Source organism: Rhineura floridana, chromosome 6 (genome assembly GCF_030035675.1).
Source record: "Rhineura floridana isolate rRhiFlo1 chromosome 6, rRhiFlo1.hap2, whole genome shotgun sequence".
NCBI lineage: Eukaryota > Metazoa > Chordata > Lepidosauria > Squamata > Rhineuridae > Rhineura > Rhineura floridana.
The window spans coordinates 50,946,576-50,962,647 of NC_084485.1; the positions used below are offsets into that span (position 1 = coordinate 50,946,576).

The window sequence follows — 16,072 nt, forward strand, 5'->3', positions numbered from 1 at the left end:
TGAATTTAACAGCTGTGGGGGAGGTAGAAATTAAATGGGGTAAGCCTTTTCTGCTATGGAAATACAATGATGAGGAAAGCGTCAGCTGTTAACATTCTGTCTGTCAGACATCTTATTAGTTGTGTGTGCTCCCTCCCCAGATTTACTTTTGATCTGTGAATGCCATGCCCATTGCCATTCCCTCCCCCCATATATCTTTACAACAAAGAGGTAACAGGCTGAGACAGTATGTGTACATCAGCAGCAGTTCGTAGTTGTAGTTGGCACAGCATTAATAAAGTATTGCCCCTAAAATGCTGAAATGTATTCTGGTGGAGTCTAGTCCTATATATGTCTACTCCGAATTAAGCCTCATTGAGTTAAATCAGCCTTTCCCAACCAGTGTGCCTCCAGATGTTGTTGGACCACAACTCCCATCTTCCTGACCATTGGCAATGCTGGCTGAGGCTGATGGGAGTTGTGGTCCAACATCTGGAGGCACACTGGTTGGGAAAGGCTGAGTTAAATGGATAGTTATATAGGATTGCAAATTAATTTTCACCTCTGAAAGGAACACTCTGTCAGACATAGATTTTAAGAGACATACTTTTCTGGACATGTTTGAAGCAGGTGGGTAACTGGGAAGGGAGTTGTGTTCATTTAACTGGGTCATCAACATAGTGCCCTCCAGATGTTGTTGGACTACAGCTCCCATCAGTCTCAGACAACATAACCAATTATCAGGGATGATGGAAATTGTAGTCCTACAACATCTGGAGGGCACCATGTTGGCTATCCCTGGTCTGTAAGGCCTCACAAGTAACTTTTGTTGTTTGTTCCAAAACATACAAGAACATCAGAACAACCTGCTGGATCCAGCCAGTGGCCCATCTAGTTCAACATCCTGTTCTCACAGTGGCCAACCAGATGCCCTAAAGGGAAGCCCACAAGCAGGACCTGAGTGCACGAGCAGCACTCTCCTCACTTGTATTCCCAGCAACTGTTATTCAGAAGCAGACTGTCTCTGACAGTGGAAGCAGAACATAGCCATCATTGCTAGGTGCCGCTTTATCCTCCATGAATTTGTCTAATCCTCTTTTAAAGCCAACCAAGTTGGTGCCCATCATTGCTTCTTGGGATAGCAAATTCCATAGTTTAACTACATGGTGTGCAAGACAATATTTTTAATTGCAGGAGAAGGGATAACTTTTATTCTGGTGGATTACTTTTGATATGTGCACCTTCTGTTTACCTACATTATGTCTCTTAAGTTCTACCTCTGACAGTTCAATCATGCATACATGTCTACCCAATGAGTTCAATGGGATTTACTCCCAGGTAAGTATGTACAGGATTAGGTTACCTCTAAATTATACTGTTGAAAGAAAAAATTACAAAGGCAACTAGTAAAGTACTAAAGTTTGCATTTTTCTTGGATGATAGAGGATTGCCATATTGATCAAAATATGTTTTAGTTGAAAGGGGTGATGCAGTGTTTTTAGCAGCACAATACAGGCATGCCTTCAGGCACTGCAGTAGAACACCTGTTCAGTACAGGTGGCAACGTAATGGCTGTAAAAAGACATTACTTGTCTGACGTGCTCTTTGAGCAAAGATGAGACATAACAGAAATGTATTGTAAAACCAGCATTTCAAGTGTAAAATCTGATTTTGAGTGAAAAAGTATGTGTGTTGGGGTATAACCAGTGCTGGGGTGGGTGTGAGGGGGTGGATGTGAGATGCTGTTATGCCATTCTGTTAATTTTATGGGGGAAAATAGTCTACTACCCTCTGTGTGAGTGTGTTTATTTTTAATGATGTTTCAGGCTACTTAGATGTGCAGCAGCCAAGGCCCAGCACCTTGTATACACTTCATTTTTTAAAAAAGTAACTTAAGTGTAATTGTGGAGATTACTTTTGAGTAACGGTAAAGTAATCAGTTCCTTTCAGAGCAATTGTAATTGTAATGGTAATTTATTACTTTCTGGGGCCATGTAACAGTAGCAGTAATTGTAATTTATTACTTTTTAAAAGTAATCTTCCAAACTCTGGCCTAGTTATTTATTTATCTATTTATTTATTATATGATTTATATCCCGCCCTTCCTCCCAGCAGGAGCCCAGGGTGACAAACAGAAGCGCTAAAAACACTTAAAAACATCATAAAAACAGACCTTAAAATACATTAAAACAAAACAACATTAAAAAGGTTTTTAAAAAAGCTTTAAAAAATCTTTTTAAAAAGGGTTAAAACATTATTAAAAAAACACATATTAACAAGCAATTCTAACACAAACGCAGACTGGGATAGGTCTCAACTCAAAAGGCTTGTTGAAAGAAGAAAGTCTTCAAAAGGTGCCGAAAAGACAGCAGAGATGGCGCCTGCCTAATATTCAAGGGGAGGGAATTCCACAGGGTAGGTGCAGCCACACTAAAGGTCCGTTTCCTATATTGTGCAGAACAAACCTCCTGATAAGATGGTATCTGCAGGAGGCCCTCATGTGCAGAGGGCAGTGATCGACTGCTTATATAAGGGATAAGACAGTCTTTCAGGTAACCTGGTCCCAAGCTGTATAGGCCTTTGTACACCAAAACTAGAACCTTGAACTTGGCCCGGTAGCAAATGGGCAGCCAGTGCAATGCTTTCAGCAGTGGGGTGACATGTTGCCGATACCCTGCCCCAGTGAGCAGTCTCGCCGCAGCATTTTGCACTAGCTGCAGTTTCCAGACCAACCTCAAGGACAGCCCCACATACAGCACATTACAGTAATCCAGCCTGGAGGTTACCAGTGTGTGGACAACAGTGATCAGGCTATCCCAGTCCAGAAACAGCCACAGCTGTCTTACTAGCCGAAGCTGGTAAAAGGCACTCCTAGTCACGGAGGTCACCTGGGCCTCTAGTGACAAAGATGGATCCAGGAGCACCCCCAGGCTACGGACCTGCTCTTTCAGAGGGAGTACGACCCCATCCAAAGCAGGCAACTGACCAACTATCCAAACTCGGGAACCACCAACCCACAGTGCCTCTGTCTTGCTAGGATTCAGACTCAGTTTATTGGCCCTCATCCAGTCCACCACCGAGTTCAATCACCGGTCCAGGGCTTGCACGGCCTCTCCTGATTCAGATGTTACGGAGAAATAGAGCTGGGTATCATCAGGATACTGCTGACACCTAGCCCCAAAGCTCCTGATGACTGCTCCCAGCGGCTTCATATAGATGTTAAACAGCATGGGGGACAAGATGGTACCCTGCGGCACTCCACAGCACAACTGCCAGGGGTCCGAAAGACAGTCACCCAATGCTCTTCTCTGAGAGCGACCCTGGAGATAGGATCGGAACCACTGTAAAACAGTGCCTCCAATACCCAGCTCACCAAGTCGGCCCAGAAGGATACCATGGTCAATGGTATCAAAAGCCACTGAGAGATCAAGTAAGAATAACAGGGTTGCACTCCCCGTCCTTCTCCCGATAAAGGTCATCCATCAGGGTGTGTGACCAAGGCCTATTCAGTCCCATAACCAGGCCTGAACCCAGACTCGGATGGGTCAAGATAATCTGTTTCATCCAAGAGTACTTGCAATTGCTGTGCCACAACCCTCTCAATCATCTTCCCTAAAAAGGGGGTATTTGCAACTGGTCGGTAGTTGTCACAAACCAATGGATGCAGGGTGGGCTTTTTCAGGAGTGGTCGGATCACCGCCTCTTTCAAGGCAGCTGGAACCACTCCCTCCTGCAATGATGCCAGGCCCAGCTAACTGCCACATGGAAAACAGCACTCTGTGGCTCTTACTTTAGAGAATCTTGCTGCAAAGGAAAATATACTTGAGCTACGCAAACTTTAGATAGTAAATCAAACCATATAGTTTCATTGCCCTTACCAATCACCTGTAGATCAACGGTAGCCTTGTCTTCTAGTTCATCTAAGATCTTAACGGTTATTTCATATTTTCCAGAATCCTTGCGCTGTGCTTCACGGATAAAGAAGATGGAGTCCCTCTCACTGTTGCGCACATTCACTCGCTTGAGATCCAAAGGTTGGCCTTCTTTGGTCCAGGTCACCTGTGGCTTTGGCTTTCCCTAAGGAAAAGTATATGGAAAATAATTAGTAGAACTTGGTTTTGTTCTATTTGTCTAGCCACTAACTCTTAGGAACACACAGTGACTTGTCAGCTATGGACAGCTGCTGGTCTTCCATGATTATGAAGGCTCCTGGTGTTCCTCTTATAATTACATTGTCTAGTTTTGATTTGACTTTATTAATTGGATTTTACTGATTAGATTTTACTGAATACTTTATTGTGGTTTTATTGTGTGAACTGTGTTGAAATTCTTCATGGAAGTGGTCATAAATATTCAAATAAATAAATAAATAAATAGTGACCTTGAGTAGATCAGTCCTCAGTAAAACACTATTAAGCAGAATGTCTGTGGCAGGATTTTAGAAGCTCACTTGCGTCATGTGCCCAAGCCAAACTAGTGTATAAGATTGATGGTCTCATGGGAAAAAGCCATACTCATCATGACTGTTTGGGAACCCAAATTTTACTCTAGAAACAATGGCTCATTGGCTTCCACTTTCTAGTCACGCATGATTAAACTGTGATGCAATAAGCCATGACATTTTTCAGATTCTTATTCAGAGGCAGGTAGAGGTGGAAAGATCTGTCAATGTTGGTTCCTCGGTTTCTCATTTTTGCAATCTTAAATTCAGTTCTCTAAATTTCTGCAGCAATTTGCATTTTTTTTAAATCCTCATGAAAATTCTTCAACATTTACGTGTGAATTTCTCCTAATACATACATTTTTGTATGCAGGTTTGACAAATGTACATATTTTTGCAAGCAATTTCTCCTAGTATAGTGCATTTTGTATGTTTTTTTTTCATTTGCATACGTATTTTCCCCTAATATATGTACTTTTGTATATATTCGTAGAGAACTGCATTGCAAAATTCAGATACATGCTAATTTCAAAGGATGGCTGTGCTTCAGTTCTCACGAGGCCGTTTGCTTCTCAATATCAATTGTTGGAAACTGCAAGAGGGGAGAGTGCTCTTGCGCTCAGGTCCTGCTTACCGGTTTCCCACAGGCATTTAGTTGGTCAGTATGAGAACAGGATGCTGGGCTAAATGAGCCACTAGCCTGATCCAGCAGGCTTTTCTTATGTTCCAGAAAATGTGGATTTGATAGATTTGACTTTAAATGCAAACTGAATCTAATTTCTTCCCTATCACTAGAGGCAGGGCAATTGCAAAAGCATTTATGTGTCTAGGTGTCCCTGCATTAGAGAGACACAAATGCTCATACTGAGGTTTTTTTGCCAAAACCCCTGAGCTCTGAAGTCCCCTCCCCTACAAAATACACAGAGGCAGCTGAAGCTAGTATGAATATGGGTCAAATGCAGTTGCTTCTGACAGCTGGCCCTTTAAGGGAGGGGCCTAGATCCATCGTATGTCTACAAATACCCAAGAACTGAGAAAATGCATGGAGTGCTATACTCTGTTACAAGCCTCTCTATGCCACTCCATATGGCTTGTGCTCCCTATTTTTGGTAGAGATCTATTTTAGGCTCTGGGCTACAATCCCCTACCCCCGTCCGTGCCTGACTGGAACATATTGCCTGTGCCATCCAAATGCAGATAACAAACTTGATTACAATGTAGAGGTATTCTGTTAGATAAGAGCTCTTTAAATCAGAGGAAGGTAGAAGGAAATCCTGTGTCAGAATGTAGTGCCAAAAAAAAATCAAAGAAAACAAAAGACACTTTTTCATCTGCTTTCAGGAATTAGGAGGCTACCAAGAGCTGATGGGCTTTGCATGACTTGCAATGGACAGATGAAATACCTTTGTAAAATATGTATCAGCCAAATGCAGCTTAGGCTTGTTTACACATTACAGCCTGGGGTTCAGTGGCTTGCGTAGAATAGGAATAGGATCAGTTGGCCAGAGCTGGTTCAAAAGCAGTCCATTGACCTGACAGGCTGGTATCAATTCAAGTTTGTTCTTTGCCGGCTAGCTGCTGCTTTTACTCATTCATTTTTTCCCCTTGGGAAAAAATATTGATAGCAACATTGATATTTTTAAAGGAAATGTCAATATTTTGATAGGAAATGTCAATAAATTAAAAGAAATATCGATATTAGTATCAATATCTTAGAGACAGACTTTTTTTAAAAAATCTGAAAATATCCATGGAAAATTACTGCATAAAAATACGATTCACAACTATAGCGATTAAGTGAAATGATGGAAAATTTGGTACCAAATTCGAATTGGGTGGAATTCTAGCACATCCCTAGTGCAGAGTACCTTGTTTATAGTAAGGTTGAGATTCATGGCCGGTGCCGATTTGAAAGCATTCCGTTGACCTACAGGCCAGTATCGATTCAAGTTTGTTCTTTGTCTGCTATCCACTGCTTTTATCGATTCATTTTCTCTTTCCTAAAAATATTGATACTAATAGCGATATTTTGAAAGGAAATATCAATAATTTTAAAGGAAATATCAATATTTTGAAAGGGAATATTGATAGTTTGAAAGGGAATATTGATACAATTATTGTTCTTAATATCAATATTTTACAGGCAGATTTTAAAAAAATCAATTTTGGAAAATAGCCACAGAAAATCACTACATAAAAATCTGATCTGCAACAATAGACAGTAAGTGAATTAATGGAAAATTCAGTACCAAATCCGAATTGGAGGGAATTCTAGCACATGCTAGTTTGTAGTCCTACCTTGTCCTAATATACATTTCTTCTCAAGATCTAGTATTTCCTCATCCTATCTGCACAGGGATAGTCTGACTTCTGTTGTCTGTGCTCTGGCAACCTCTCAGTTAGCTTACTGCAATGTATTAGATGTGGGGCTGCCTTTGAAGACAGCTCAGAAACTGCAGCTGGTGCAGAATTCAGCTGCCAGACTGTTCACCAGGATAAGCTAGTTTGAGTACATAACCCCTATTCTGGTGCAACTGCACTGGCTACCAATTAGTTTCTGGGCTCAATTCAAAGTGCCAGTTTTGACCTATAAAGCCTTATACAGCTCAGGACCCCAATACCTCAAGGACTGCCTCTCCCTATATGTACCAACCCAGTCCCTGCACTTGGCATTGGAGGCCTTTCTTTGTGTGTGCGCCCTCCAAAGGAAGTGAGGAGAGTTGGCAACATGAGAATAGGCCTTTTCAGTGGCAGAAACACTCTCCCTATGGAGATATCCCTGGCGCCATCAATATCTTAAGACGCAAGGCAAAAACATTTCTCTTCTCCCAAGCATTTGGTTCTTAACTTTGGAAGGCTTTTGGAGGGCTTCTGTTGTGTAGCCTTCCAAGAAGTGTTGCTCCACTGCCTATGTACTGTTTTGTTTTTAATTATTTAAAGTCAGATCAAACTGCTCCCTTATGGATCCTGCTTTGGGTTGCTGAACTCTTCCTTCTGTCCACTGAAACCATCCTCAGGGCTAGTCTTCCTTTGCAATCTGTCTGCAACTGTTTCAGTTTCTCCACTATTGTTACCTTCTTGACCAATACTCTTCAAAGCCCAAAGGGCAAAAGGCATAAACAAGAGTCATGATCTACGTACCCAGAAAGGAATCATCAGATTCACCACATCTCCCACAGTCCTCATGTATAATTCTCTCAAGTAGCGTGGCAGTCGGATCTTGGGGTGCTCTGGACAAAGCAGAATTATTGCAGTCTGTCATTGGTATTTCAGAAGTCTGTTGTGGAATCACAGATGGATGAATCCCCTTTGCCTGGAACACTCACTTTGCCTCAAACACTTAGAGATGCTAATGCTTAACACAGCAATCCTAAGCAGTAGTATAGTAGCGAATTCAGAAGTGCAGGGTCCCTTCATGTTAGTCATAGCCATGCCCCTTCTCCTTTTTTGCTGTGAGGTTGAGCATGAGATCTTTGTTAATGCCTTCTCCCACAATAGACATCCCTAGCAGCCAATAAGCATGAAAGGGGATAGTGTTAGCTACTGAGAAGACTCTTCTCAGTGGCTAAGTCACCTCCTTTCACTCTAATTGGCTCCAATCAGCAGGAAAGGTCAAAGATGCATGTTATAAGATTTTTCTCAGTGGCTAGGATACTCCCTTTTCATGCTGATAGGCTCACAGGATGCTAGAGTCACAGAGACCCTGCTCGGACCCTGCTCACAAAAAAGTAAAAGGTCTACAACACACACACACCTGAGACCCTGGACAACTACACCCCGATCCTAAGTACCGGAAATAGGCATAAATTAAGCCGGCATAAGTAACCTAATTCCAAACTCAGTTCAGGCATGGGGCTACTGTCACTGAGCCAGCCCAAGCCTGGAAGAGGGATAGCAAGCCTTTAAAATAGAGTTGACTTATACCACCCTATTTGCCATGTAACTTCCACTAGGTTGCCAGATCATGTGAATGAGCTGAAAGAGATTTGGAGTAGGGGTAATTATTTATTATTATTATCAATAATTATTATTTATTAAATTTATTAGTCATTTGATACCCGAAGGTCCCCAAGTGACTTACACAATGTTAAAACAAAACAAATAAAATAACTATTAAAACATAACAATAAACAAAACAATAGCAATATCACCCCCACACAGATACAGGAAGGCTTGGCAGCATATTAAAAAAAACCCACATCATCTCAATCTATCAAATGCCTGGGAGAAAAGATATGCCTTTACCTGGTGCCAAAAAGATGTCAATGATGGCGCAAGGCGGACCTCACTGGGGAGCATATTCCACAGATGGGGAACCACAACTGAAAAGGCCCTCTCTCTTGTCACCGCCCTCTGAACTTCCCTCAAAAGGGGGATCTGCAGAAGGGCCTCAGAGGAAGATCTAAGGGTCTGGGTAGGTTCATATTGGGAGATGCATTGCAAAATTTATTGCGGTCCTGAGCTGTATAGAGCTTCATTGGTCAAAACCAGCACTTTGACTTGGGCTCAGAAATGTATAAGTAGCCAAGGCAATTGTAACAGGATTGGTGTTATATGCTCTGTTTGCCTTGAAACCATGAACAATCGGGCAGCTGCATTCTGCACTGATTGAAGCTTCTGAACCATTTTCAAAGGCAGCCCCACGTAAAGTGCATTGCAATAATTCAACCCTGAGGTTACCAGAGCAGATTACTGTAGCCAGGTTATCCCTGTCCAGATAGGGTCGCAGTTGAGCCACCTGCCTAAGCTGATGGAAGGCACTCCGCACCACTGAGACCACCTGTGACTCAAGCAACAGCAGTGGATCCAGGAGAACTCCCAAACTATGAACCTGCTCCTTCAGAGGGTGTGTGACCCCATCTAGGGCAGGCCGCGCACCACTCAGTTGCAGAGGAACCACCCACCAACAGCATCTCAGTCTTATCTGGATTAAGCTTCAGTTTAATGGCCCTCATCCAGTTCATTAACACAACCCAGCACCGATTTAGTACATCCACTGCCACACCTGCAGAAGATGAAAAGGAGAAATAGAGTTGTGTGTCATCAGCATACTGATGACAATGCACTCCCAAACTCCATATGACCCCATTCAGAGTTTCATGTAAATGTTAAACAACATGGGGAACAGAACCAACCCCTGTGGAGCTCCATACTGGAGAGCCCATGGAGCTCAGCAATGCTCCTCAAGAACCACCTTCTGGAGCCATCCATCCAAGTAAGAATGGAGCCAGTGTAATGTGATGTCCCCAAAACCCAACTTGGACAGTCGCTCCAGAAGGACACAATGATCAATGGTATCAAAAGCCACTGAAAGATCAAGGAGGATCAACAGAGTCACACTCCCCATCTCTCTCCCAACACAGGTCATCATACAGGGTGACCAAGGCAGTTTCCAGGCCTGAATCCCAATTTTGGGGACTTCACTGGAATAATTCTATCAGTTGAGCCAGCACAGCTCTGGCTCAACTGGATTGAGGGACTTATGCCAGCAGATCCCTAGCTGAGCCAAGATGAGGAAGTTAATACTTGGGGCTGTATTCACCTTAGAGCAGACCTACTAAAATGAATGAATCTAAGTTTGTCATGTCTATTAACTTCAGTAGGTATACTCTGTGTAGGACTAGTGTTGAATACTAGTATTCTTATATAAACTGGAGGACTTGATGTTGCCAGTTGCTAAATAGAATCTTCATGAACAATAAGCTGGATTCACACCTGCTTATTCTAAAATAGCTTTGTGCAACTGCTAGCATCTCTCAGTATTTATTGCAAAACATAACTATTCGTTGTGTAGTCCCAAAGGATATGCCACATAAATTACTCAATTATTGCTCCGTTACTCAAAATGTGTGTAGAAAGCTTCTTCCATTTTAATTAAAGAATCAAAAGTACTGGTGCAAATTGCAAGAAAATACATAATTGTTGCCAAATGAAAATATGGAAGTGATGCAATATTTAGGGGTTTGTTTTTTGTTTGCAAAGCAATGTACAATGTGTTTTGGCTCTGTGATCCTCTTCACCTGTTGGAGGTGTACTTCTGTGAGATATAAAAAGGCTCCCTGGCTAAGAGTAAGGAGAGTCATTTCTAGACTGAGCATTGCCTGAGTAAACTCCTGTCTTGGAGTTTTCCTCAAGACTCCTCCAATTCTCCCCCAGCATCTTGATGGGCAGAGACGAATGAACACTGGATGTTCATTTTCCTCATCTGGAATTAAAGGACCATATATAAAAGCCTAGAACTGAGTTAGTGTCCCGCCTCCACAATGACAAACCAAGACTACTCACAATAAATTCTCATCTTGTAGTCACCTGGATAACTGAGTTATCTATACTGGATAAAACTATGTGTGTACTGTTAGCCTGGGATTTTATTCTGTGCTATTATCAGAGTCAGCATCAACATGCCCCCTCCACAGCACCAGCAGTGATGTCCGCCTGGATCGCACCAGTGCTGGTGTCTGTTTTGGCCCTCCTACCTGCCTATTCCACCTGCTCACAGCTGTGGTGTACCTGGCAACAGCAGCTAAGTCTAGGAAGCTGCCTATCATTTTAAACTTCCTACATTTCCCCAGAGCAGTACTTCATCAGGACATCATGGTGGACAAATTGCAGCTACCCATTGCAAACTGCAGTGTTGCTGATGTCTAGTGGGCTGAGACCCAATGATGTCAGCAGACCCACAGACAGCAGTTTGCTGAGGGAAGACTTCAAACCTGGAGACTGGTCTAATATGTTGGTATAATTGTTGTTACAGCTAATGGCCAAATAATCTAAATTAACATTAAAACAGAATGAACCCTATATTCCCCCTCCTCTCTCACTATGTCCCCCTACTGCTGTTTTGAAACAGTAAGACCGATGATAAATTACTTACCTATGCTAACTCGGTAACAACATAAAATAAACAATGGCCTGGTTTGCACATAATGCTAAGCCATGATTAATATTAACAAACAAACCAAAGTTAAAGCTAAGGCATCTCAGATGATCACTTAAATCATGGCTTGTTATGTTATAGAACAGTTTCTCTCATTGCAGCTCCAGCCTGTTATCCAGAAGGCCTTTGTGGCGCCTTTAGATCCGCAATGCCTCACCTCAGCAGCAGTAGCTTGTTTGTTATTGGCTAGACGAATGGACTGACAGGACATGAGAAATCTCCCCTCAGCAACTGTGAGGCCAGTCCTGATATTCCCCCTTCCTTTCCCAAGTACTGAATTGGAAACTAGGAGTTTAAAAGCAGGTGCTGAAGGGGGGAATTTGCCCCCTTCTCTCCTCCACTTTTCACAAACTGCAATGCTAGATTTACCCCCTTTTCTCAAACGTTTCTCAAAATGGACCTACTGTTTCTAGCATGACTCCAGCCTACATTTCTTGCAAAGTTTCCCAAGTTCTATTTAAATGGATGAAAGGGGGTGTTGATGGCCTTGAAGCCTGCAGTCACATCCTGTTTTGTTTTACAAAGTACCTGAACAAAATATGCCAATGATCCTTATGCACACCCTTTTCAATGCTTCCCCATTTGTCAGTGCCTTTAAACTTCCCTGCCTTGCAGTGCAGCAGCAGTGAGGCAAAATTAAAAAGTGCTTTGAGAACATAACATGGGAGTGGGATAAGTGGCCTTTGACAGGCAGAGTTAGGGCTGGTTCACGTGGTAGCTTAACTTCATAGTAAATACGCACCTTTTGCCATCGTGATAGCTTTAGAAGGTTTACACTCCCCAGCTTCCAATAAGTTTTTTTTTTACTTTCAATTCACATGGCGTTCCTCTGGAAAGGGTTAGTATCCACTGGCTGCCAATCTGTTTCCGGGCACAATTCAAAGTGCTGGTTTTGACCTATAAAGCCTTATACGGCTTAGGTCCAGGCTATCTGTTAGACCGTGTCTCCCTCTATGAACCTGTCCGGATTTTAAGATCATCCGGTGAGGCCCTCCTTACTATTCCACCTTTCTCGCAAGTTCTTCTTGCTGAGACACAGAATAGGGCCTTTTCGATGGCTGCCCCTAGATTGTGGAATTCCCTCCCTAGCGAGGTTCGGTTGGCTTCCTCGCTATCATCCTTTCGCGCCCAGGTGAAGACTGTTTTATTTAGGCGGGCTTTTAACTGAAAATGTTATAGTTTTAATCTATTTTGATTTAATCTATTTTTAATTGTTTTTAACATGTATATTGGTTGTTCTGATTGTTTATTGTTTTAATTGTGAGCCGCCCCGAGTTCCTCGGAAGAAGGGCGGGGTATAAGTATTTTAAATAAATAAATAAATAAATATCGCTGTTTCATTGTGGCCCTGCCCCCAAATCTGCATGTTTACTCCCTCTGGAGTATTGCCAATGAAATGCGATTTTTAGTGGATGTGTGTGTGCGCGCGCACACAAGTGCGTGTGTGCCTTCTGCAGCCTCAAGCGACTAGCCAGTCCTTACTTACTCAGAAATAAGCTTCAACAGTGCTTACCCTCTGCTCAGGGCTCATCACTGATAACCATAGAGAGGTTCCTCCCAACAGATAGACCGTTGAAGTTGTTAGTAGTTATCCACTCTGGGCTCTCCTGAAGTCATTACTACCCTTCTCTCTCAATTTTGCTATTGAAGAAGGGAATGGTGTTTTTTTTCCAGTTTCATTGTTTCTTGTTAATTACATACCTCTCTGCAGCCTGGGGGGGGGGAGAAATTGACATGAAACATGGGGGGAATGAGTGAAAGCAAAGTAGGGCAGTTTTTGCAGGCCGAGGAGAGACATGGAGCCTTCTCCTTTCATCCCTGCTTCTGACAGTGAACTGGGGTATTCCTCTCTCATCTGGTTTTTTAAATTTTTTTTACTATTTAGCAATCAAACATAAAATCAAATGTTCAATGAATAATATTTCCACAACGGCAATTTTGCAATATTACACAAAGTTTAGAGGAGGTTTTTAACTGAGCTTCCTTGGGCTGAAAAGCCTCTTTTTTCCTGCCCAACAGCTGATGGGGAGCTAAAAATCCAGGAACATAAGGGGAAATCAGGTTCTCTCCCTCTGTGTGCGTGTGTGAGCACACACATGCGCTATAAGTTGTGTTCTTCTCCTCCCAGCCTGAAACAATCCAGATGTTTATTTTGCTTGCACTTGGGGGAGGCATTAACATTGCCCTTTTGCACACCCACAAACCTGCATTAATGTTACGGGGGGAGGGAGAGTGAAGAGACGGAAAGGAAGGCTAGAGCAGCGGACATGGCCGGCTAAGCAGACGGAAATGAAATGGAGTTGATGGGTAGTGGGTGGAGAAAGGGGAGTATCTGCAAGTTACGATCCACACACACACACACCCAGCAGGAAACATCGGAATAAGGGACTACATGAGCGGGATACAGCGAAGCAGAGGCGATTTTTCCCTTACTATTCAGATTTTCAGCACATTGGTTTGATTCGCATTTAAAGGGAAATGCAGAGGCTTCCCTTTCCAAAAAACGTCATGCGATTGCTGCAAATTAAAAGGGAATGCAGCCAGCCTCGATCTCATATTAGATTGCTGTGCGAATGATCCCTTAAATGCACCAGCAAGAGCAGGCAAGCCTTGAGAGCAGTTTAAATTTGTTGTCACTCTTCAATTGCTGTTCTGCAGCTTTTGGGCATTAGCACCTGTAATGCTAAGCTACAGTTAACATTCATGAAGGTTTATAAACCAACAACAAACCTTAGTTAACAAGAATTTTAACCATGGTTGATAAACCATAGTTAAACTGCAGGGCCAGTTTCCAACAATCTACTTTAACTATGGTTAATATTACATGTAAACCAGGCCAATCTCTCTCTTATGATTGTCTGCTCACTGTGATAAGTGATCGCTCAGCAAATAGTAATCTATATCCATCCTAAGCTACATAAAATGTTAGTCCATAAGAAAACATTCCAAAATCCACAGTTGGGCAGATCTTGGTTACAGCCAGGCTTTATATTCTGAAAAATGAGCAACAGCCATTGCTTCTTTATTCAGAATTGTAGGTGTAGTGGTTAAGGCGTTGGCCTACGACCTGGGAGACCAGGATTCGAATCCCCACCTAGCCATGAAGCTCACTGGGTGACCTTGGGCCAGTCACTGCCTCTGAGCCTCATGAAAACCCTATTCGTAGGGTCGCCATAAGTTGGAATCGACTTAAAGGCAGTACATTTACATTTTACCTGATGTCTGTAGCATTTAGCAGAGACTTAGTCACCTTGCAATATCTGTCCTGGAACTGAGCATATAACATCCAGCCTAATTTTTATAATGTTGTACCACTCTTAAATCAGGTAACATCTAGCCTGTTTTAAGATTGCTAGATAACTCTAACATTTCCACTGTTTTGTGACATTTTGGTTAGTCCTAATAAAGGTTGCCAACGTATAGCCATTTGGTTTCTTCCCCCATTCCCCTTGACGTTCTAGTTTTCTATGTCCAGGAAACTTTTTTTTTTTTTTTTAAGGAAAATCATTCAGTTGTGTGAACCCCATCTGCAGTCTAAAGGGGTACTGCCCAAACACAGGTTTGGCACTTCAGTATGAACTAGGCCTAGGACATTTGGTTCAAACATGTATTAGCAACTTCCTTCTTTTGTAATTCTTAACTATTGGTCACTATGAAAGCTACTCCTATTCAGGCATAATAAGGACACATCCTGGGGTTGGGTCTGACTACAAGAAGCGTGTTGGCTCATTTGATGAGCTATCCCCTACCCCCATCCCGGGCCTAAAGAACAAACTAAAAGTAACAAAAGTGTTCTTTTTTTAAAGGAATATTCACCAACAGTCACCTGCAGTAGCCAATTTTTCTACTACCATCAACATTGGTGAGGACAAAAGAAAATTCTTCCTAAGCTGGTCTGCTTGCACACTTTTCCTGTACTGCAGTGTTTCCATAATCTCAGGGCCCTGGTGGGAGGGAGGGATATAAATCAAATAATGTTTTGATGATGTTTTAAAGTATTTTTAGCACTTTGTTTGCCGCCCTGGGCTCCTGCTGGGAGGAAGGGAGGGATACAAATTAAATAAATAAATAATATAATATAATTAGCAGGGGAGGCCTTCTTGGTGGTGCCACCTCTGACTGCTATCCAGTTGGTGTTGACTTGTGGCATGTCCTTCTCTGTGATAGTTCTCCATTTGTGGAACACCCTCCCTAGTAAGGTGAAGGAACTATGTTGGGGCTTAATAAAAGAACTCTGTGTGCCTCTAAGACTTAAACATGCAGCAGCTTACATTCCACAAGTGATCATGTAAAGAAAGACCCAGGATTAAAAAGCTAGAAGATACTTTAGCAACTGTGTGCATAAAGCATTGGCAGTGCTCTAGGATATACCAGAGGAGAGTCCTGCCAACAACTGAAACAGCATCTTTACTCATCCATCTATGTCACCCTGGAATCCCTTGCTGGCATTTATCCTTATCAGTCTAGGAAATACAACACTCTATATAGAAGTTACTTTCTATATAACTTTTCATATCCCTACCCTACATGCAAAGCAAGGTATTCAAGATATTATGCTAATAGTTTACATGTGCAGAAAAGTATCTTTTCTATGCTAACCCAACTGTGGTGTAGTAGCTAGAGTATTAGACTTGCACCAGGGGAAATTTGTTTGAATCCCTACTATACAAAACAGCATCTTCATAGGCAAATAGCAGGGCAAGATTTTCAAGCAC

The 16,072-nt window shown here is 42.4% G+C and overlaps 1 protein-coding gene across 1 annotated transcript in view; it reads right to left on the reverse strand.

The window, feature by feature from the left end:
• The window catches only part of MYBPH (myosin binding protein H), a gene marked incomplete at its 5' end in the record, with an annotated part of 57,185 nt that overhangs the window by 23,981 nt on the left and 17,132 nt on the right, over nucleotides 1-16,072 (reverse strand). Inside the window, 2 exons of the mRNA XM_061631815.1 lie at nucleotides 3,858-4,056; nucleotides 7,562-7,650. Coding sequence (XP_061487799.1) covers nucleotides 3,858-4,056; nucleotides 7,562-7,650 — 288 coding nt within the window. The remainder of the gene's footprint in view (nucleotides 1-3,857; nucleotides 4,057-7,561; nucleotides 7,651-16,072) is intronic.